The sequence below is a fragment of the Alexandromys fortis genome, unplaced genomic scaffold, assembly GCF_014885135.2.
Source record: "Alexandromys fortis isolate MF-2015 unplaced genomic scaffold, M_Fortis_MF-2015_v1.1 scaffold_455, whole genome shotgun sequence".
Classification (NCBI taxonomy): domain Eukaryota; kingdom Metazoa; phylum Chordata; class Mammalia; order Rodentia; family Cricetidae; genus Alexandromys; species Alexandromys fortis.
Window position 1 is genome coordinate 130,929 of NW_026068340.1, and position 24,364 is coordinate 155,292.

The 24,364-nt window shown below is 39.0% G+C and overlaps 2 protein-coding genes across 3 annotated transcripts in view; one reads left to right on the forward strand and one right to left on the reverse strand.

Moving 5' to 3' along the window:
* LOC126495293 (zinc finger protein 431-like) overlaps positions 1-24,364 on the reverse strand; it is a 54,699-nt gene that overhangs the window by 20,237 nt on the left and 10,098 nt on the right. Inside the window, exons 4-5 of the mRNA XM_050132883.1 lie at positions 20,498-20,518; positions 56-61 (exon numbers count right to left, since the gene is read on the reverse strand). Of these exons, the coding sequence (XP_049988840.1) occupies positions 56-61; positions 20,498-20,518 (27 nt within the window). The remainder of the gene's footprint in view (positions 1-55; positions 62-20,497; positions 20,519-24,364) is intronic.
* On the forward strand, positions 4,852-20,369 carry LOC126495294 (zinc finger protein 431-like). 2 transcript variants are annotated; one of them, XM_050132884.1, is made up of 5 exons: positions 4,852-4,995; positions 17,696-17,822; positions 18,018-18,078; positions 18,849-19,743; positions 20,167-20,369. In XM_050132884.1, exons 1-5 carry the CDS (start codon positions 4,951-4,953, stop codon positions 20,233-20,235), a joined length of 1,197 nt encoding a protein of 398 aa, XP_049988841.1. In that variant the 5' UTR covers positions 4,852-4,950; the 3' UTR covers positions 20,236-20,369. The 2 variants fall into 2 exon arrangements, with proteins under 2 accessions (XP_049988841.1, XP_049988843.1); XM_050132886.1 differs by lacking the exon at positions 20,167-20,369 and having other exon boundaries at positions 18,849-19,876.

Genomic DNA, 24,364 nt, shown 5'->3' on the forward strand with positions numbered 1-24,364 from the left:
GGGGTGTTCAGAGCAGGTCTGTTGAAATGTCATTTCTGCTGAGACTTGGAACTACCATGAGCTAGACTGTAGTTATGTTGGTCCATGTGGTTCATGTTGGCAGTGGCCCTTGTTCTCCGAGCCTCTTTGTGTATAGAAATACTGCAGCCCTGGAATGGAAGGAAATGATGCTGGTTGTATCTCTGTCCAGAGTACACACATGGGCACTGCTTTTGTTGTACAGTGGGGAGAGACATTAGAAAATTGAGGGTTTGGTTTCTTGAAGTTCTGAATATTGCATTCCAATTTCAGGTTTATGTTATAAAGATTACAAATTGTTTAGGACCTGGTAGAGCAATAGTAGAGTAGAGTGCTTTTAACACGGTGTTACCACTTGCTGCAATGGTGGGATCCAGTGAAGCTCAGTTCCAGGGGACAGAAGGAGTTTCTGATGTGCAGAGATTTCTCAGGTGTGCAATGTGGTAGACAGGTAGATAGGGCACAATCCACATCTTCTGCTCTATGTCATGTAGCAGGAAGCAGATTTTAAATCATTTTTTAGGTTGTTTTGGGATTGAAAGAGATTAATTAGATTAACACTGCATCAGGCATCTTTAAATTTATGCTCAGTTAAGAGAAAGGAGTAATTAAGGCCATAGAGATGGGTTACAGAATAGATTATTAACTTTTACAGTTTTAAATGCTAGTAAAAAGGAAACAACAGCTGTGGGGAGACATTAGGCAATTAAAAAACCCTGCTAAATTAAACCAACCTGTATGCTTTAAAGATACATTGCATTCAGAATAGAAACCAAGATATAATGTTGAATAATGGGGAATAATGTTATAGAGACCACTTCAATTCTTAAAGATTAGCTTCAAACAAAAAGATCTATTGAGAAAAAGAGACAATAGTTCATCAGAGAGCATTACCATTCAATCTGAACTAATTTGTAAGATTAATAGATGTTTTCCTTTTGATTAAATATAATTTCCAACAATAAATCTTCATAAAGTTAGGGTTACGGCAGAGTTCTGTTTTGTCTTTACAAAAGTATGAAAACATTGAACTAAGGAATCTAAAAATCACCAGACAACTGAGGTATCTAAAAAATAATACATCATCCAAATAAAATATCCCCCTTCAAAAGAATAAATTGGCCTAACGGTCACTTACTATAATCGTGTTAAGTGTGTTTTCAAGGTGAAACAAAAAGCCATTTTGTTTCCTCTTTTTAAAAGACAGATTTCTCTGTGTTCCTCCGGCTTTCCTGGAACTCACTTTGTAGAACAGGTGGCCTCTAACTTAGTGAGATATACCTGCCTCTGCTATGAAAGTGCTGGGATTAAAGGCGTGCACCACTACAGCCTGACAAAAATTTATTTTACAGGTGGTGTTGTTTCTTCATTTTAAATGTTGTTTGCTTTATACTTCCTGTTTACTCAGGGAATATTATATCCCTCTGACTTCTCTGATGGAGCTAAAGACTCAATAATTGTAATTATGCATGTTAACAAATTGAAAAAAATGAATTAAAAAATGTATAATGTATATAAGGCTAAGAGGCAGAAACATTATTTAAGGTTAGTAATACCAGTTAGGATAAAAAGTACTTTAGGTACAACACCTTGGGCTTACTAAGATAGGATAGATGATCAAACATTTTCTCTAAATTTACCAAATGCAAATGGATTGGACATTGTTAGTATAATTCTCCCCTGTATATATTATATATAGTTATTGTATTTAGTATATATGGCTTTACTGTGTTAGTTAAAACCTTCACCTTTTAATAAGACAAATAGGGAAATGTGTGATATTTTGATTACATTCTGATAATAAAGCTTGTTTAGCATTACAGCAGAGCTAATCGCTACCTGACCAAAATTTACCATAGAAGTTTGGAGAACTCTGGACAGGTAGGAGTCAGGATTCCTAAGGCAGGCCTAAGAGAATATTTACACTTTAGTAACATGGAGAAACTGAAGAGGTGGTAGTCACAATTTGCTGGATAACTGGCTTCTCTGATCTTTCAGTTTCTCACCCTGCTCTCTGACTCCTGATTTCTTATTGTTAAATGCCAGTTTGATTAATGCTTCAGCAGGGATAGAACTTTCTAAGCCCTTTGAAAATAAAGCACACATACCTGAGATAGAGCCACAAGATTTGTCATTTGCCCTGCTAAATTTTCATCTTTCCTTGTCCCAATCTTCCCTCCGTTTTCCTCATTCCTCTCTTTCATTTATCTTTTATTTATTCTTTCCTCCCACTATTTCTCTCTGTCGCAACCTTCCCACAAATCTCTCTTCTTTGTTTAACTTTAGAAAAGAGCAGGTCTCTCATACATATCAACCAAACATGGTGTCTTAATTAGGGTTTCTGTTGTGATGAAACACGATGACCAAAAGCCAGGATGAGAAGAAAAGGGTTAATTTGGATTATACTGCCATATTGTTGTTCAGTATTAAAGGATGTTAGGAAAGGAACTTAAGAGGGCAGGATTCTTTTTTTTACATAACTTGGATATTTTAGAGGGCAGGATTCTTAATAGATTTTTGTATGTTGAACCATCCTTGCATCTGTGAGATGAAGCTGACTTCATTATGGTAGATGATTTTTTTGATGTGTTCTCGGATTTGATTTGCTAGTATTTTATTGAGTATTTTTGCATCTATGTTCTTCAGTGAGATGGGTCTGGAATTCTCCTTGTTTGAATCTTTGTGTGGTTTGGTATAAGGGTAACTGTAGCTTCATAAAAGGGGTTTGGCAATCTTACTTCTGTTTCTATTATTTGGAACCCTTTGAAAAGTATAGTTATTACTTCTTGGTTCTGACAGAATTCTGAACTGAAACTGTCTTTCCATCGGCTTTTTTTTTTTTTTTTTTTGGTTGGAAGGCTTTTGATGACCTCTTCTCTTTCCTAGCAGCTGATTTGAATTGTTCATCTGGTCTTGATTTAATTTTGGTATTTTATTGACTTCAGCCCTCAACTTGATTATTTCCTATCTTCTACTCCTCCTGGGTGAGTCTGCTTCTTTTTGTTCTAGAGTTTTCAGGTGTGCTGGTAAGTAACTGGTGTGAGTTTTCTCTACTTTCTTTATGTTGGCGCTTAGCGCTATGACCTTTCATCTTAGCACTGCTTTCATAGCGTCCCATAGATTTGGGTATTCTGTCCCATCATTTTTGTTGAATTCTACAAAGTATTTAATTTCTTTCCTTATTTCTTCCTTGACCTAGGGGTGGTTTAATAGAGCACTGTTCAATTTCCATGAGTTTTTAGGCTTTCTATGATGAGTGTTGTTAAATCCTAACTTTAAAACATGGTGATCTGATAAGACACAGGGGGTTATTCCATTTTTTGTGTGTCGAGGTTTGCTTTGTTAACATGTTTGTGGTCCATGTTAGAAAGGTTCTGTGAGGTACTGAGAAGAAGGTATATTCTTTTGTGTTTGGGTGGAATGTTCTGTAGATGTCTGTTGAGTCCATTTATGTCAAGACATCTGTTAGTTGTCTCATTTCTCTGTTAAGTTTCTGTTTGGATGACCTGCCCACTGGGGAGAGTGGAGTGTTGAAGTCTCCTACTATTCTTGTAAAGCAATTTAAGCTTTAGTGATGCTTCTTTTACATGTGTGGGTATTCTTCTATTTGGGGCATAGATGGTCAGGATTGAGCCTTCATCTTGATGGATTGTTCCTGTTACGAGTATCAAGTGTCCTTCTTCATCCATTCTGATTGTCTTTACTTTGATGTCTATTTTGTTCACTATTAGGATACCTATACATGTGTGCTGCTTAGGTCCATTTGATTGGAAAATCTTTTTCCAACACTTTACTCTCTGGCAATGTTTGTCTTTGAGGTTTAAGTGTGTTTCTTTTATAAAGCAAAAGGATGGATCCTGCTTTTGTATCCATTTTCTTAGTCTGTGCCATTTTATAGGTTGAGTCTATTGATATTAAGAGATGTAAATAGTGAGTGATTACTAGTTCCTGGTAGTTTTCATTGGTAGACACCTATTTTTAAGATGACCTGTACCTCAGCTTTTGAGACTTTGTAATAAGCCCAATTTCTACTAAAATGGTGAGATTCATTCTACCTGTCTTGTTCATGTAGTAATGCAGCTGTGTGTTTTATTCACTAGTCCATGGAGGGAGATGTGCTGGCTAACAGCAGCGTTCATAAGGACATTCTTCCTGAATCCATTATTCTCTGTGTATTCAAATTTCCACGAACACTACTCTCTTTAATAATTTTCATTTGCCTGGAATTTGCTCTGAATTTCAGGATAAAACTTGTAAAGCCATGGAGCTATCACCCAGACTTCTGATGGGGGAAAGATCTTGTTTAAGATCTGGTTCCTGCTTTTTTCTCCTGATTGTCTGAAATCCCTGTGACAACCAGATACACTGTACCTTCAGTTCATCTGACCTCAGCATGAAATCCCACAACAAACATTTCCTTTTGTAACGTAAAAATTCTCTTTAGTTGTTAATATTCTGGGCTGCCTTCTACCTGTAGGACAGGAAATCACTACACCCCACCTAGCACAGTTCCCTGTACAAGCTAGCTAGCCACGTTGTGTCCTGCAGGAAAAAGGGCAAGATTCCTATGGCGTGCAGGATTGTGGCAGTGTCTGCTATTGGAGGCTCGGGCAAGTGTTTTTGAAATGCCTGTCTTGGCAGATCTAGAAAAGACTTTTGATGGGAGCAGAAAGGAATGGCCAGGAACCACTGTGCTGTCTCTTTAAGCAAACTATAGCCCTTTGGGAAGGTTCATCCCACTCAATCATCACTAGCCAATCAGGCCCTCCAGTTGACCTGCCAGTCAGAAGTGGTGCCGGTGCTCTTCCGGCAACCCGCCTCCATGTTAGGCTTTCCAGAGGAGCTGGTGCCAGCCCTTTCCTGTGCTGTCGTGCCTTTGCTGCTGCAGGGAGATGATGAACTGAGAGCTATGGCGAGCGGGGGAAGCACAACATGTTGAGCGAGGGAATGCTGTCTCCAGATGGGGAGGAGCAGAGGGTGAGGAGCAGGAGACACTAAGGTGCATTCTCCCTGGATCTGGGTGGGAACCTGCTGCCAGTTTTCCTGTGTTGTGAAGTTCCATGCAGTCCTTGCTAATTCATGGACCTGTGGGCAGGCCTCTGAATAACTCTGCTCTGTGGGCTTAATTTGCTTAGAGAGTTGGGAGCAGGGAGCTGTGTGTACAAACATCTTTCAAGTCAATTTCTGCAGGCATGATACATTCATGGAAAACCATTGGCAAACTTGGAGAAGCCTAGTTTCTCCAGTATCTTGCTGACATTCCTTGGTTTTCATTTAACCTTCGCACATAGTCATCATTAATTTTAAATTTGTGGAGGTCATCAATGGCTTCTTATGTGTTTGTAGCACTCCACTACCGATGCTTAATACATAGGCTAACAAAGTAGAATTTAACTAAAATTCTACTGCATCTAAAACATTCAAAACCTAAGTATTTGTTAATCAGGGCTGTTAGAGGTTAGAATGCTCGTGTACACATTTTTCAACCGGAATGTTCAGACATTTGACTTCAAACCATTTCAAAGAAGCCATTTAAACTTCTTGGCCCTTCCCCATGTCAAAAAACAGGCCGCTAACAAGCTGTTCAAAGAGGCATTAGAGGGTCACAACCAACCTTAAGGCCTGGTGTGCCTTAAAGTTCCCCTTTCTTAGTAAGAAAAGCATAGTTCTGCCAGATGGGCAAAATGACATCAGGTGACAAATATTTGAAAAGCAGAATACTGTTTTGGTAAGGACTGACCTGGTCAATCAAGGCTTTCATTTAGGACCTCAGGCAGGGAGAAAGAACATTCTTGGAAGCCTTCCCTTAGGGCCCGATGTATTGATAATAAAACAGAGCCCCTTATCTGAAACCAGAAATATGTTTGGTAGCGCTGGTAATGGTCTTGCAATAAGCCCTTTGTGGAGAAGTTTCTTTGGGTCCTTAGAAACCAACTCTTCCTAGCATATGGAGCTGTGATTTTCAGTCCCAAAGCCAACTCTGCACGTAGGAAAGTTCTTGAGATACCCTGTGTTCCCTTTGTGTAGAATTGTTTGACTAGCCTCCTCCTAAATTTTTCCCATTGTGTAATAGTTTCTACCGACTTCATAAAATTCTTCCATTTCTTTCCATTTACTCCCTGGAAGTATACGAGATACAGGATGCTTTTCTTCTCTCTTTTTTATGTTGTTTTTGTTTTTTGGGACAGAGTTTCTCTGTAGGACTGACCTGGCTATCCTAGACTGTCTTGACTATTCTAGAACAATCTCTGTAGACCAGGCTTGCTTTAAAGTCACAGAGATTACTTGGTTCTGCCTCCTGAGTCTTGGGATTAAAGGCCTGTGCCACCATTGCCTGGCAAGATACTACTTTTCTTTTTTTTTTTCTTTTTTTCTTTTTTTTGGGGGGGGGGTGGTTCGAGACAGGGTTTCTCTGTGGCTTTGGAGCCTGTCCTGGAACTAGCTCTGTAGACCAGGCTGGTCTTGAACTCACAGAGATCCACCTGCCTCTGCCTCCCGAGTGCTGGGATTAAAGGCGTGCGCCACCATCGCCCAGCTGATACTACTTTTCTTAAGAAGCTTACAAAGCATAGGCCAAATCTTCTCCAAGTCCACCTTAACCTAGCTCCTATCCTTTTTACATTTTACAAGTCCTGTCTTTCTCATTCCCTGTGACCTTCACCTCAGAACGCTGTCAGTGAAGAAGTCCCTGCTGTTTCAAGTCACCCTTGTAGTTAAGAAATTATTCTGTGAATAACTTTGACGTGTAACTCTCCTGTCTGCCTAAATGTCTAGCCTGGCAAGCTGTCTGTTTTTATTTCAGTGGTTCAAGGTGTAACCTGGAGCCTGAACCTAAAGGACACTCAAGGATAATAGCATATGTAAAACTCAAAATCTCTCTTAGTTTGTTCCTCTTTGAGCATTAGCCAGAGATGGATGCATGCCATCATTAAACAGATTTTCCTTTATTAATTTCCTAAGTGAGTGAAGTGGTTTCTCAGTGGAAAGCCATATCAGTTGTAGAACAGCTGCATTTCCATCTTGTTAGAAAAATTGTTTCTGAGACAACTTCTGTTATATTGACTTAGGTGGCCTTGGTCTGTTCCTGTCCAGGGCAATGACCTTGCTGTCCTCCATATTATAGTTTCAAAATTCTTAAATAAATAGATGTTGCCACCTCACAGCTTTAAAATTATGCAATTGAGTCATGTAGTTGACTATCCAATGGAGCCACAGGAAAAAGATTTGTATATAGAGCATTCCTTCTGTCCTCAGACCACAATAGGAGGAATAGATTATTGTGTACCGTGCAGCGGACACAGCATAGGCAATCAGGTGTTGGTGCCACCATTATGAGATAGGACTGGACTGTGGTAGGGGTGTGATTTTGTAATTTCCCAGTATGGTTTATTTTAATTAATGCCATGTTAATGAATACAGAGCAGAGGGTGAGTGGTGAACACTTTGGGAAGGTTATCGTGAGCCAATGAACGTTGAATTTGCAATTAGGAAACAATCCTATGAAGATATGAATGATCTTACTTGGCACAGTTATGTCAGTTCAGAGTTTTGGGAAACAGGCCACTGATTGTAACTCTACTTGTCACATTATATATCTCAGCAGCCAACAAATGCATAGGAGCCACATCAATCTATCTCTTATTAATGATGTCCTCTGCCTTAGCGAAGGGCCTACTCTTTTTCACAGCCAATATGGCAAAGTTTTTATTTAATTAATTTAATTTAATTTAAAGTGTAATATTTTTTATCACTTTCGAAATCACTTATTGGAATCATTTTCAAATATTTCATTTCAGTGTATTGCTGCTCTTATCTCTGTTTGTTTCTGTTCTCCAATGTTCCTAAGTCATTAGTAATTGCATTTCATTTCTCTCACATGGTGTTGACTGTTGATTTTTGTGTAGAGCAGTGTCTCCTATAGTTTAGGCTTGCCTCATGTTAGGTAACTGAGAATCATTTTGAACATGTAATCCTGCCTCTGCTGCCCGGTGCTGGGAAAACAAACTTGCAACTTCTTCCAGGTTTGGCCTTGACTAGCAATGAGAAAGAAAAATAGAACAGTTAATGAGTGTCTGCTGATCTTTCTGGCTTGTATTGGGGACTAAGAAGAAGAGGGACCTGTGCAAGGATTGAGCTCATTGACCAACTTTGAAGCTGTGGAGACACAGTGCAGAAAGGGAGAGGAGAGATGGAGGGTGAGAGCTTTCCTCCTTCAACAGTAGTTGAGATATCCTGTGTGGAATCAGCAGTCCGTTGTAGATGCGGTATGATTATCCTGATTGACCATTGTTTGATGTGCACAGACCATGGCAATCAAGAATCTGGGTAAGTTAAAGGCCTTATTTTAAACCTAATTGCTATATCTATAGTAGCACATTCATAAAATAACTACTATTACTGTGTAACTGTTGTTAACGAAAAGCAGACCATGAATTAGAAAACAATTGGGGTCATGTTAGGGCTTGGAGGGAGCAAAGACAATGTGAATATGATACAGGTTTAATCTCAAAACTCATTTTGAAAAGTTGAAACAGACATTTTGGCCATGTGTTCCAGAGACTAGGGATATTTATTACAGCCCATTAAAGATGTCCTATATATTTTCTCTAAAGATGAAAATCTTAATCCAGAAAAGTAACAGTTCTGTTTGGCAGGACCAAAACATTTTACCCAGATCTTCCATTTTGGATGAGGAACAGAATTTGCTCCAGGAGAGGGGAATAATGTGTACTAAAATACAAAGTAAACTAGGGAACTGTCTTCTGGGCTGGGAGGGCAGAACTGAAAAAAATGTGCTGTCTGAGTCATTTAATCTCTAGTCATTCTGTAGGGGAGCTGCTACTATCCTGAGGCCCAATTAGTTGACCCTAGCCAATTAGGAATTCTGGGAAGGGTTAGCAATCAGGAGTACTAGTGGCAGGTTTGTGGGTTCTTTCCATGTTTCTCTTTTGCCTCTGTTGTAGGAAGACAAAAAGCTATACCATGTTGAATGGAAGGTGTTCAGAACAGGTCTGTTGAACTGTCATTTCTGCTGTGACTTGAATGGAACCTGAGACAGACTGTAGTCATGTTGGTCCATGTGGTTCATGTTGGCAGGGGCCCTTGTTCTCTGAGCCTCCTTTTGTAGAGATTTACAGGGTAAAGGGGGACTCTGGAGCCCTGGAAATGAAGAATATGATGCAGGTTGTATCACTCTCCAGCGTATCCACAGGGGCACTGCTTATGTTGTGCGGTGGGAAGTGAGATTAGAAAACTGAATGTCTAGATTCCAGAAGTTTTGAGTATCTAATTCTAATTTCAGGTTTGTGTTATAAAGGTTTTAAATAGTTTGGTACCTGGTAGGAAAATGTTGATATCAAACTTCTTACAGCAATACATGTTTTGAAGGCTTTTAACGTGATGTTGCTGCTTGCCACAATGATGTACAATACAGTGAAGCTTTGTTCCAGAAGACAAAAGGAATTTCTGATGTGCAGAGACTTCTCAGGTTGCATCGTGTTTGGCAGGTAGATAGGGCACAATCCACATCTCCTCCCATATTCCATGTAGCAGGAATCCATTTTAAATCATTTTATGCTTGTTTTGGGATTGAGCATCAGTGGGGCCGCCTTTCCCAGAAACCAGAAGAAAGCATGGTGGGCAGGAGAGCCATTGAGAGAAATCTCCTCCATTTGAAAGACAGCATGTATAACATGAGGCTTCTTTTTATGAAGACATCAGTAACGTGGGGGGTCAGAAATAACAGTTTAAGGATCACTTTGGAAAACCTTTGTGAAAGTTGTGAAGTTTGTGATTATTTAATTTCTGTTCACTTATTATCAAAGGCAGCTGGGTAACATTGGTCAAGTACACATTTTTCCTTACCTAAGTTTTCCTTGGTCTTTTGATTTAAACTTGACAATATTTCACTGCTTTTGTTCCTTGTTTTTCTCCAACCCTATTATTGATGTGCATGTGTGGAAAGTAAAGAAGTCATATGAACCTGTTTTCTTCTGTAATATATGATGACTGTAATTTAACTATATTATTCATTTTCCTTAAAATGGTAGACCTTCACCAATTTTATTCAGAAAGTCTTTTCTGTGATCAATTTCTTAAGTTTTGTTTTTGGTATAGTTTATGTGGAGAGACTCATTTTTTAATCTTAGATGCTTGCCTCTTTCCATTTCCTGGTGTATCTGTGTTTTACAGATGTTGCTGTCTTCATATTTGAGTCTTTGCTACCTAAGTGTTGGTATGAACAATCCCTAATCTCCTTGAGTGTTCTTTGTGTTTCCACTGTGAATGTAGCTTTGTATTCAGCTTTCCTGTTGTAAATTGTTGGACAAACACATTGGATTACATTCATTTAATTGGGAAAATTTACCAGATACAAAATCTTAATTTTGATGCATCATCTTCCTCAGGATCTTTTCTCTATTTCTTTATTTCTTTATGATTTGTTTTTCTTGTTTTTATCAATATTAGATAGACTTGACCTATTGGATATAAGATTTCATGTGTCTTGGCAAGTGGCTCAGCGCATATTCTTTTTGTGAGTAACCTGAGTTCAGATAGTTACACTCAAGATGGGAGGTTAATAAATCTCTACTATTCCCAATCCAGCAGATCTGACAACCTCCTTTTTGTGTGTGACCTGTATACATTTGCCCCAAATCTTTCTTAATATTTCCATGTGCCAAGTAGGTTGTTAAGGCAGAATTAAAAAGCAATAGACTGATTTCTTAGAAAAAAATATTATTTCTGTTGGATAGTTATTACTGCTGACTGCATTAGGTTCTACAGTGAAAAAGAAACACATAGAAAGGAATGACAAGAAAGAAAACACAAGGTAATTTCAGATGGCAGTCCAGTGGTGAAAAAGAGGGATTTTCAAGGATTTTGCACCATTAAAGGGAAGACCCTTACTGTGCATTGAAAGCCAAGCAATGTACCTTACAGTGTAGAATGTAACCAGCTAATCTCTTAATTTATGGAAGGCATATGCAACAAAATTCCTTATCTCCGGGCAACATCGTAAAGAACCTGTAGTCAATTTTGTTTAAGCTTGGTAGAATACTCCATATGTTCTGTCCAGCAAAATTCAGCTAGGGTTCCCTGGAAAGGACACTGAGACTGAGGAAAATTTAAGTCAAGCGAAGTGAAGACACAAACAGAGGTTAAACCACTGAAGGCCGTAGGACTGAAGGCCAGTACCAAACAGCTCCAAGTTTATTTCTCGGACAGCACATATACTTCTACTGTTTCCAAGTAATGTTCAGTCTCCGAATCTCTCAAATGTCTCCCTATAGTTGTCACCAATTGAGAAACAAAATCTTGAAACAATTCAGCAGGTTTCTGTTTCATCTTAGACAAGTTTTTCGTTTTCTTTCCAGTGCAAGGTAATTTATACCAGGCCCTTTTTTTGCTGGAATATTAAGTTGCGCATATACTGCCATATCAAATTTCAACAGATGATCTAAATCTTTACGATCACCTTCTCCTGCTTGCAAGTCAAACTTAATAGGCACTTAAAAAAATTTTATGGCTTAATTAACTTTATTTTATGTGCATAGGTGTGAAGGGATCAGATCCCCTGCAACTGGATCTTCAGACAGTTGTGAGCTGCCACATGAATGCTGGGAATTGAACCCGGGACCTCTGGAAGAGCAGTCAGTGCTCCAAACTACTGAGCCATCTCTCCAGCCCTAGACAGGCATATTTTGAGCTTTATTAATATTATCTCTAAGTTCACATACTCATGGAATTATGATTCCACAATATATAATCTCCTCCAGACAAACAAGTCCTAGCTTGTTGGGGATTGTATCTGGGAATTTAGTGAGTGTGTTAGTTTCATAGACTGGCGGACTGCCTACCTGTTCTTCTGGCTGGGATGATGTGCACATGAGCAAGGATTTTCTGCTTGAATTTGGGGCTGGAGCACAACTATATTCCTTTTTCTGAATGGGAGTTTATCCTATGATATTGCATGCTGGAAATCCTTAGTTTGCTACTTGGAATTTCAAGATGTGTCAGACAAGAGGTTGGCTTGAATTCCAGAAGAGTTTATAGACATTTGTGCTTTTTGGGTTATTACAGATTATGAAGCTCAAAAAACTCAGACTAAATGCATTTTCATTTTTTTATTTTCTCTTTTATTTATTCTTTTTCATATAATACATATTTACTGTTGCTTCCACTTCCTCCTCCCCTTCCAGTTTTCCACAGTCCTCATTCCCCCAGATCCATTGCTCCTTTTTCAGCTGTCATAAAATAGAAGGCCTCCAAGGGATATCAAAGAAACCCTTCATAAAAATGTTCAAGAAAACTAGGTAAAAATCCCTTATCAAAGCTGGACAAAGCAAGCAAATAGGAATAAAAGGTCACAAAAATTGGCAAGAGTAAGAGATACCAAGAGTTCTACAGTTAGCAATCACACAAACACCCCAACCTAACAACCAAAGCATGCATGCACGGGGCATGGGAGCTGTTCATGTTCCATGATTCTCACTTCATTTTGTCTGAGACCCTATGAGACTTGTTTTGTTGATTCTGTAGCTTTGGTTTTCCTGGGTTCCACAAAACCTCCATATCCTACATTTTTTACCCCTTCCTTCCACAGGATTCCAAGAACTCAAGGAAATGTTTGGGTAGGGATCTCTGCCTGTGCAACCATCAGCTGCTGGAAGAATTCTATCTGGTGGCATTTGTGCTGGGAATATATCTATGATTTTAGATATGAATCATTTTATTTATTTTTTCTTGTTTAGTTGTATTTGGTTCTACCCTAATTCTGGAAGCCATCAAGCTCTGGTTCCTGGCCATCCTGGCAGTATCAGACATTGGCTTCCTTTCACAGCTTGGACTAAAAGTTAGACCAGTCATTGGTTGGTCACTTCAGAAACTCTGAGGCACCTTTGCCCCAGGATATCTTGCAAGCAAGACAAGTGTGGTTCTAATGTTCAGTGGCTGACTTGATGACCCGATCCTACCACTTTGAGCCTTATGTGGTTACAGACGATGGCTGGTTCAGCCTCTGTATTCCTCACTACTAGGAATCTTCAATAGTGTCTTTCTTGTAGTTTTGGGAGTTTGCAGCATACTCTTTCCATATCTCCTGCAAAAAGCTCCATTATTCCTGTCATCTCTCCCTCCTATACTTCATCTCTGTCCCTTATTTACTTGATCTTTCTTGTTCCCATCCCCACCTGCCTCCAGTGCACCCACAAAAGCTATTATGTCTTCCCAGAGAATTCCATGCATGTCCCCTAGATCCATTCTTATTACTTAGCCTTTCTGCATCTATGACTTATACTGTGATTGACTGTGATTACTATGGTTGTACTTTACTTAACTGCTCATACCCACTTAGAACTGAGTAAACCATTTTGATTTATGTGCTTCTGGGTTGCCTCACTCAGGGTAAAAAATAGTTGTGCAACAACACAGCAACCAAATAATTCAAATATGGTGTGGTATACCTCTAAATGGAATTCTCAGAAGAGGAATCTAAAATAGATGAGACACATTTAAAATATGTTCAGTATCATTAGCCATCAGGAGATTTCATCATAAACCTGACAGAAAGGATAGTTCAACAACACAAGTGACAGCTAATGCTCCAAGGATGTGGAGCAAGGGGACTCATTGCTCTTGCAGTGCAAACTTGTAAAATTCCAGCCACTGTGAAAAACAATATGCAAAAATCCTCAGAATATTGAGAGTCAATCTATCTATCCCATGACCCGGGTATACCACTCTTGTGCATATTCCCAAAACACGGTCTTCCATCCCAGCACAAGGACACTTGCTCGACTCTGTTCATAATAGCCAGAAACTGCTGTGTCTGTGAGAGATTGTGTTGATTGATGTAGGAAGCCCCTAAGAAGGTGGACCTGTGCTGGGATATGGAGCATTCTGAGCATGAGGTAGAGACTAGGCAAAAGAGAAAGGCTGTAAACAGTCTTAGCAAGTGTTTTGCCTTCAATTGTTAGCTTGCAGTTTCTCCTACACTTCCAAAATGATTGAGTGTGATTGGACACAGTCAATGAAATAATCCCATTTACTGCCTGAGATACTTTCAGATTGAGGATTTAATCACAATAGCATAAAAGCAGGCTAGCACAAACAATTACAACACAAAAGTTGATTTCGTCTGTCAGTAGAATATAGGAATGATGACTTTTGCCACAATGTGGAAGATATCAAGATTTTTATGTGACACAAAAAAGAAACAGGAAAATAATTAACTGTTCTTGTAGGACCAGGAAAATGAAAATGTAATGGCAGAGAATAGTATTGAGATCATAGGATTTCAGTTGAAAATAAACTTGACAAAAAAACCAAGCCTGAGGACTTTTGTCTGATTTTTTTTTTTCTTTTTGGTTTCCCAAGACAGGGTTTCCCAGTGAAACAGTCCTGTTGTCCTGGAACTAGCTCTTGTAGACCAGGCCGGCCTCAAATTCAGAGGGATTCACCTGCCTCTGCCTCCCCAGTGCTGGGATTAAAGGCGTGTGTCACGACCATCCAGACTTTTGTGTGATATTTTGGCTCCAAAATTTTTCTTCTTGCCTATACTCTAGAACTTTAGTAATGCCAAATTAAAAAGTAATGGGCTAATGTCTTAAATGGAATATTGAAGCTGTTCAATGGTTATCACTGATGACTCATTTAGGTGCACAGTAAAAAATCCAAGTACAGCAGAAATAAAAGAAAATAAAAAGATAGTTTCAAAGGGCATTTTATGTTAAAGCAGGCAGGAATTTTCCAAGAGTTTATTATCATTACAGAAAAGCCATTACTGTGCAGTGGAAGCTTATCAAGGTGCCTAAGGGCAAGACTCCATACATATAAACCTTCAATTTAGGGATGGTTGAGCAATGTGACTCATAGTCTCAGGAAGCTACTTCATTCAAAACCTTCTGCACCTGTGGTCCAAGCTCATTAGTGTTCTTTGCAATTAAGAAATCCAGTTTCTCAGCATCACCAGTCTTGTGTTGGTTTTGGGAACATGAAAGAATCAAAATTTAAGATCATGGCTTTTTAGTTGATGGTTACAGTTTACCATTGTTGCAGGCATCTGTGTTTGGCAGCATCAGAAGCCCAATGAGTTCATTGCATGAAGCTGTGAGGATTGAAGCTCAATGTGGTGTTGTTGGTTCCTTCTTTTACTCTTTTGTTCCTTTAAAGCCTGCCACCCAGTTCTCAATTAAATTTCACACATGGAGGCTTATTTTTTTTTTTCTTAAAAATGCTTGACTTTGGCTTGTTTCAAGGCAGGTTGTTTGTAACTTACTTGTTCTCTCTACAATTTCCCCCTGGCCTTTATCTTTATTCTGTGTTCCTCTCTTTATTTCTTACTCCCTGGCTTGCTGTGTAGCTGGATTAAAGGCTCCTGTTATTCTCTCCTTTTGTTGCCTCTTCTTTCTGTTTTCCACCCAGATTTTCCCTCCCATTTATTCTCTTTTCCTGGCAGCCCTGCCTATCCTTTCTTGTCATGCGATTGGTCATTCAATCTTTTTACACCAACCAGGTATTTTAAATAGGCAAAGCATCAAAACTTCACAGAGCTAAACCAATGCAGCACTTCTTTGCATCATTAAAACAATTTTCCACAATAAATATAACACACTTAAAAATGTTATTTCACAACACACTGGGTTGCATTTTGAGCCCAAAGATGTTAAGATACCTAAGTTATGACACAACTTCCATGGAGACCCAGCTGCTCATAGTGAGTGCAAATTACCAAAGAGCGAAATGCATGAAAAGTTGCAAGGACAGGGCCATTTAAGTCATTTGAAACTGAAGCCCATACATCTGACAAGAGAGCTACAGGATTTGAGGTTTTCTTGCTCTGCTTCAGTCTTGGTTCAAACTTCCCTTACTATGTCTTTATTTTTCTCTTTTGGGATGTTAATGATATTTTGTGCCACTGATGTTAGAAAGAGGTAATGTGTTTGCAGGTTTTATAAGATGTTGCTGTCAACAGATTGTCTTGAATGCCAGAGGAGACATTACACATTTGGACAGTGTAGGGACCATTGCAGATGAGGATCATTAAATGTCTATCCTTGAAATGACTAAATGCAATTTTTCCATTGTTGGCCATGAAACAATAGTGGCTGGGGTCAGAATGTACTTGATTGAATGAAAAGATCATGTATTTGAAAAAGTTTCTTTCCTTGGTGGCTTTCTTTCAATTTCCTGTAAATCTTTAGTAGGAGAAGCCTGTCTAGATGAAATTCCTCATTGTATGTGATGAGTCTCAATACCCTCAACTTATTTCCTGACATTTATATCTACAGTTTTGTGCTTGTCATTAATTAGACAATTTCCTACTTATACTGAAATGCTTTTACCATCATTATAGGCTTGATCTCTACATATTCTATAGGTAAATATTCTATAGGTAAAAATGAGATATAGCAGAAGCAGTTGCTATTAAGGAGTTTGACAACCTGCTATTTTTATTGTTTTGATTGCTTGTCGAAGTAGTCCTTACTGTGTGGCTCCAAATTCCTGAAAGTAAAGGGGGGCATCATTTCTGGCCCTATTCATTTTCATATTATTGGGTGATAGCCCTGGAATACGGGCTTTTTATATGTCAAGTATATGCTGTTGTGCTGAGCTTCACGCTTCCCTTGAATTTAAAAATTTGAAAGAGGGTATCACTCTGACTCCAAAAATGCCATGTACTTATGACATTAATACTGCCTGAGCATTCTGAGTCAGTTAATTGCAGGTGCATGAACTTCTTCTGGATTGTTATGCTTGATTTGATTTTTTTTTAAAAAATCAATATGACTATTTTATATGTCTTCATGGATATTCATTACATGGGTACCTGGTCATCAAAGTGATCAAAAGATCTCAGAATTCCTGATCATGGAACAATGGAAAGTTGTGATCCCCACATAAGTACTGGAAAATGTGCCCACTTCCATTCAAGACCAGCAAAACTCTGAATTACTCTGCCCTCTCTCCATCTCTGTGTTGATTATTTGTGACCAACATTTATATTTCTAGTGCTTTCAGCTGTCTATTTTAACTGCTTTATACATGAAGTTCCTTTCTACAAAATGTTGTTGGAATTACAGTTTAAACTATGGCACTTCAGATGTCTGGAAGATGAATACAGAACTGGAGTGAATGCAAATTTGTAAGAACTTCAATAAAAGCCTTTCAGTTCTTTCTATCCCATTTGTTTGTTTTTTTTTTTTTTTCACTGATGTTTGCAATGGAGACAGTGACTTAATGTGTACTTCCACCTGTCCTGGATCTGATTGCATAGACTTGACTGGCATTCCACTCAGAGACAAATATACCCACCTCTGTTTTCTGAGTGTTGTAGTTAAAGGCACAATACACCAATACACCCAGTGTGTCCATATTACTTTTTTGTGTGTATTCTGTAACTCTTCATACAATTTTCTCATGCATACTATATACTGTTGATCTTTTTTGTTGTCTTTTCCTCTCAATAGACATTGCTCTTATGGGGTGGTATCCCATATAAAGGGTACAGAAATGACAGAGTTGACTCTGCTTTTCAATTTCCTTCTAAAGTGATTGTCTACGTCATGGAATAAGAGTGGGGACACCAGAATCATATGACTATACTGTCAGAGAAGTAGGTAGTTCTAACATTGTCACTGTCGTGCTTTCCATTGTACACATGTATGGTATATTTTAGAAGGCCGTGACCTGTGATGATGTGCACATCAACTTCACTCAGGAAGAGTGGGATTTGCTTAATCCTTCCCAGAAGAATCTCTATAAAGATGTAATGCTGGAGACCTACAAGAACCTCACTGCTATAGGTAAAAATGAATTTCCTTCATGTTTTAAAATATGGGAACAACTTTTCCTTGGTTAAGGATGTTGTTCTGCAATTAGAGTTAGAAAGAAGAATGAGGTGAATACAGCGGTCATAGTTCTTGGGTGCACTTAAGGTAATAAGCTAAATGTTGCACATTGTTAAATGATATAACATATATTCTGGTCCTGTATTTTAGGATACATTTGGGAAGACCTTAACACTGAAGAACATTGGCAATGTTCTAGAGGACATGCAAGGTAATTTTCATGTGCAAGTTGATAACAATGTGCCTCTGATGAGATTGCACTTTCTCCTAGAACTTTTAAACAAAAGCAACAGTGTAAATAAGCACAGCTTTAAGTGCATAGATGGTTATTAAATCCTCACAAATCCATATGCCTCAATTTCATGGATATGAATTATTCTTCCTTTCCTATGTGTATCAGACACTACCGTGTATATAAGCTTATGAGCATAGGGACATGGAAGGATTCAACACACCTCTCCTTAAGAACAAAGGGGAGATAGGCAGTAGTTCCCATGTAGAGTTTACTTGTTGAATTTGACTCAAGTAGACAATAACGAGGGTTTTCTACCATCACTATTAATATATAAACATTGCAAAAATTCCCCATGATTCTAGGTCTGTGCAAATCCTTCTGATTGTCCTAGTTCACTTAGCAAATGTAATATGATTCACAGTAAAATTTATGTATGCAGTAAAGTTTTTAAAGCTCTCAGTTTAATCAGTTGTCTTCTAAAATATGAATAATATCACATAAAATGTTTTTGTAAATGTCAAAAGGTAAACCATGAAACAAAGGAATTTATCATTATACTTATTTTCCTAGATGCAAACTGAACCCTAATTAAAAAGCAAGCATGATTTTATACCGAGTTATAAAACCTTAATAACTAATTCTATTTTAGAATTGGAACGAGTTATAAAATTAATTCATACAGATACCAAGGTTCAACAGTGTATTGAATGTGGTAAAGCTTTTAAATGTGCCAATTATCCTTGCAGGATTGAAAGAAATCAAAATGGAGAGAAGAAACTTTCAGTGTATACTCACGGTGTTAAAGCCTTGTCTTATGACACTCACCTGCTAAGGAATGAAAACCCATATAATGGAGAAAAACCCTCTAAAAGTAAGCAATGCAGTAAAGCCTTTGCTTATCGCAATGATATTCAAGTGCTTAGAAAACACACTGGAAAAAAACCCTATGAATATCGTCAAGGTGATAAAGACTTTGTTCTTTATGAAACACATCAAAGTCATAAAAGAACACATACAGGAGAGAAACACTATGAATGCAATCAGTGTGGTAAGGCCTACGCATGTCAAACTGATCTTCAAAAGCATAAGAGAACAGATACTGGAGAGAAACCCTATGAATGTAATCTGTGTGGTAAGGCCTTTGTAGCTCAGAATAATCTTCGCAACCATAAAAGAACACATACTGGAGAGAAAAGCTATGAATGTAATCAGTGTGGTAAGGCCTTTGCTAAAAACAGTGCTGTTCAAAAGCATAAAAGAAAACATACTGGAGAGAAGCCCTATGAATGTAATCAGTGTGGCAAGGCCTTTGCAGCTCAGGGTAATCTTCACAAGCATAAAAGAACACATACTGGAGAGAAACCCTTTAAATGTAATCAGTGTGGTAAGGCCTTTGCCCAGCACAGTCATCTTCAAAGTCATAAAAGAACACATACTGGAGAGAAACCCTATGAATGTAATCAATGTGGCAAGGCCTTTGCAGATCAGAGTAATCTTCAAAAGCATAAAAGAATACATAGTGGAGAGAAACCCTATGAATGTAATCAGTGTGGTAAGGCCTTTGCAGATCAGAGTAATCTTCAAAAGCATAAAAGAATACATAGTGGAGAGAAACCCTATGAATATAATGAATGTGGTAAGGTCTTTGCAGCTCAGGGTTATCTTCACAAGCATAAAAGAACACATACTGGAGAGAAAGAAACCCTATGAATGTAATCAGTGTTGTAAGGCCATGCACATCACAGTAATCTTCAATTGCATAAAAGAACACATACTGGAGAGAAACCCTATGAATGTAATCAGTGTGGTAAGGCCTTTGCATGTCACAATAATCTTCAAATGCATGAAAGAACACATACTGGAGAGAAACCTTATGAATGTAATGACTGTAGTAAACGTTTTGCATATCAAAGTGGTCTTCAAAAGCATAAAAGAATACATAGTGGAGAGAAACCCTATGAATGTAATCAGTGTGGTAAGGCCTTTGCAGATCAGAGTAATCTTCAAAAGCATAAAAGAATACATAGTGGAGAGAAACCCTATGAATGTAATCAGTGTGGTAAGGTCTTTGCAGCTCAGGGTCATCTTCACAAGCATAAAAGAACACATACTGGAGAGAAAGAAACCCTATGAATGTAATCAGTGTTGTAAGGCCATGCACATCACAGTAATCTTCAATTGCATAGAAGAACACATTCTAGAGAGAAACCCTATGATTGTAATATTTTTGATAAGGCCTTTGCACAAAACAGCCATCTTCAAAAATACAAAAGATCACAGATTAGATCGAACCCCTATGAATGTAGTCACTGTGGTTAGGCCTTTGGAGACCACTCTACTCTTCAAGGTAATAAAAGAACACACAGTAGAGGGAAACCTTATGAATGTATAGTACTGTGAATAAGCCTTTTCACATCTTATTCACTTTCAAATGCATTAAAGAACACAGACGGGAGAGATAACTGTGAATGGAGTCTGTGGTAAATCCTTTGTCACAACCATCTCCAAATGCATAAAATAAACCATCTTGCAGAAAACTATGAACTCGGTGTGTGTATTCTTCAAAAACATGAGAAAAATCATACTATAGTGAAACTCTAAGTGAATTTAGTGTTTTAATGGTTTATACTTCATACAGGAGTAAGACCTTTTTTTGGGGGGGGTTGAGACAGGGTTTCTCTGTGGCTTTGGAGCCTGTCCTGGAACTAACTCTGTAGACCAGGCTGGTCTCGAACTCACAGAGATCAGCCTGCCTCTGGCTCCCAAGTGCTGGGATTAAAGGCGTGCACCACCACCGCCCGAGGAGTAAAACTTTTGTGTGTAATCAATCTGAGAAAGCTTATGCATATTACCATAATCATTTGGACCTATGCAAGAAACGGAGGGCTTATTATAACCTATTTTTTAAAGATCTTAAGCCCACACACATATAGTCAGTTAGCCAACAGCAGTTTATTGTGTAGATAAAAATGGATAGTGTAAAAATATGTTCAAGCACTATGATATCTCTTTATTTTGTTTGAACCAGCAAACTAATGGCCAAAACCTTTTTGAAGCCTTATGGGTAAGAGAAATGGCTAGTCAAAGAAATACACCTTGGACATGAAAGCAGAGCCAAAGGAAAGCACTTTTTCTCTGAATCTTGAACTAGTTAAAGAAACATCATCTCCCTGAAAACAGCCCAAACATTAAAAAGTACCAGTGAAAGAAACACACTCTCAAAACACAACTAGCAAGTTGGGAGCTTAGGCCCCAGTTCCTTGCATCTATCCCAGCCCCCAGGCCTGGTCTGGACTCTAAATTCCAGCTGGTCAGGTCCTGACCCCACCCCCAGAGGTCTTTAAGTGATCTCCCAAAAGAGGAACACGTGGTCTCCCTCTCTTTCTCCTGGGGGTCGCATTTCTGCGGCTTCCTGGTTCCCCCTCAAGGCCACCTGAGAGCACAGATCCCCCATTAAACCTGGATATTTCTCTTTTTTTGGTTTTTTTTGAGACAAGGTTTCTCTGTGGTTTTGGAGCCTGTCCCGGAACTAGCTCTTGTAGACCAGGCTGGTCTCGAACTCACAGAGATCTGCCTGCCTCTGCCTCCCGAGTGCTGGTATTAAAGGCGTGTGCCACCACCGCCCGGCTAAACCTGGATATTTCTTAATTTGGTTTGTTTTGATTTGGCTTGATTGGGAATTTTGCATCGACAGGGAGCTAGTATTAAGAAATATTCCTAGGGGCTGGAGAGATGGCTCAGTGGTTAAGAGCATTGCCTGCTCTTCCAAAGGTCCTGAGTTCAATTCCTGGCAATCACATGGTGGCTCACAACCACCTGTAATGAGGTCTGGTGCCCTCTTCTGGCCTGCAGACATACACACAGACAATTGTGTACATAATAAAATAAATAAATACATTTTTAAAAAAGGAATATTCCTAACATTTTGGAGGTTCCCACCAAGGTAGGCCAGGCCCTTTCCACTTGGCAGGCCATGTGTTGAAAGGCCCCTAGTCTATAGTTTGAGCTCTCTACGCCACGCTTACAACTGGCTTCTGGGCCATAGTGGCTGCGTCTTGGTGAGTCCCTTTTCTTATCTATGCTATAGGGTTCTGGGGGACCCATTCATACTTATTTTTGTCATTTTCGGATTCCCACTGAAGTCATGAACTCACACTGGGAATTCGAGTCAGGTGGCAGTCAATCCCAAGAAATCAGGCTTGGCTGAGTTGGAGATCTGTCTGTCCTGGGACACCAGGCATCCAATATACATTTGAGGACATTCTAAAATGGACTTAAGGCCACGTGGTTGGGCATAGACTCTAAAATGGACACTTACACTTCAAAGCCAGGTCTGTTGTTGCCCCTATGAGCCTCTTACAAAAATCTTTTTAAACTGAGCTTGTCTGATACAAATAAACAGAGCTTACATATATATGTCCGTGATTTTTGACCTCTGCGCTCTCACTCCCGCCCCTTAGTAGCCTGTGTCTCTCCACACCACAGTGCCAGAGGCACTGGCCCCTCCCCAACTCCTTGAAACCCACACTTCCCAACCCCTCCCGTGGAGCAACATTCTTTCCCCTCCCTTTTCCAATTCAGAGGTTCAAGGTCAATTTCAACCTTCCCCACCCCCTCCCACCACACTGCACTCCTGGATCCCTTCTGCACACTGGGCTAGTCCCTCCCCTGTTCCTTTTTCTCTTCCAAATCTATCAGGTAGAAAAGTAGCTACGTTCCTTTTCTACTAATCGTTCTGCTTCCTCAGTCAGAACCAGATATTAGGGAAAAAAAGTTGAGGATGGTCCCCAAACTCCTATATGGGAATTGGTAAAAATGGCCTTTAAAGTTTTTTTTTTTTTTTTTTTTATTTCGAGACAGGGTTTCTCTGTAGCTTTGGTGCCCGCCCAGGAACTAGCTCTTGTAGACCAGGCTGGCCTTGAACTCCCAGAGGTCCGCCCGCCCCCGCCTCCCGAGTGCTGGGATTAAAGGTGTGCACCACCACCTCCCAGCGCCTTTAGTTTTTAATGCCTGAGAGGAATCAGCTGAGTCTTCCCGACAGACAAAGCTACAACAATCTACAGGCCCAGTCCTTAGCAGCTGCCCTAAGGTCACAAGAAGGGGGACAAGGGAAGCCAATCATAGGGCTGTATCAAGTGTGGCCTCGATGGTCTCGTGGCACGATATTGCACTACACCTGCTCCGAGGTTGTGTGAATTCACCTGTGCCATGATGTGTATGTAGCACTGACAGGAAAACTAACAGGGGTCTATGATCTACTTCTGCTGTGTGAGGTCTAGTGATTAAACCTTTGGAGTTATTTGACCGCAAATGACCTCAATGGCACTTCTTGTGAAGTGAAGAAATATGTTTGGTTCTAAGAAAGTGTTATAAATAAATATGTAGTCCTCAAAATGAACAAATTTTCCTTTTGTAATGTTTCTTCAAATTGAAATTGAGCACCACTGAAATGGCTCAGGCGGAAAGGAGTGTTGTAAGACTAGAAACTTATACTCAATTTTCTATAAAATGTCAAGCTGTGGTATTAGATACACAGTTGTTTGCTGGTTCTCATCCATTATTACATCCATATCAGATAAATGAAGATCTTTGAATACATACATGAGGTCTTTGATGTTTCTTATAATTTCTTTTATCAGTTATTTTAACATTAACATTCTTAAATTCTCTTGAAAAAATGGCATACCTTGAAAGTTCATCATCTACCCTTGGACTTGTACTCAAGCAGAAGACAAATGAGCATCATGAGTTAAATGTAGTCAGTAGTTAAATTACTGACATCCAAGGTAAGATGAATAACAAACAACAAAATCTCAAGGGAATTTGTGAAAAGATGAAAATCAAAACCAGAAAACAAACCACCACCCTTATGTTTAAAGCATGATCAAACATGGCCTGATATTTCAATAACAAATAGGGCAATTATAGTATGGGGACAACATTCTACACATGATACCAGAATAACACCTGTCATTAGGTACAAACACAACAGAAGATGAACAAAGGCCATAGAAGGAATAGAAGGTCTACAAAATAAACTTCACTAAATGGATTTGTCACATATACAGCACACTTTAGTGACTCCCTCAAATATTTTAAAATAGAAACCATAATACAATGATCTCCTCCATCTGTCTTGACTGAACATGGTATGTAATTTACTTATTTCAATGCTATGATAAAAAAATAATTTTTCATGAAGCTAAAGAAATCAGTGATGTTTAATGTCATTAACAATTTTTTCATGAATAGGAATTTCTTC

Bases quoted from the DNA above. Each gene is read 5' to 3' on its own strand.
- LOC126495294 (XM_050132884.1), top strand. From the start codon at position 4,951: ATGTTGAGCGAGGGAATGCTGTCTCCAGATGGGGAGGAGCAGAGG. The intron at 4,996-17,695 runs GTGAGGAGCAGG...GGTATATTTTAG, and splicing joins CAGATGGGGAGGAGCAGAGG to AAGGCCGTGACCTGTGATGA. The intron at 19,744-20,166 runs GTCTTTGCAGCT...CAGTGTGGTAAG, and splicing joins AATATAATGAATGTGGTAAG to GTCTTTGCAGCTCAGGGTCA.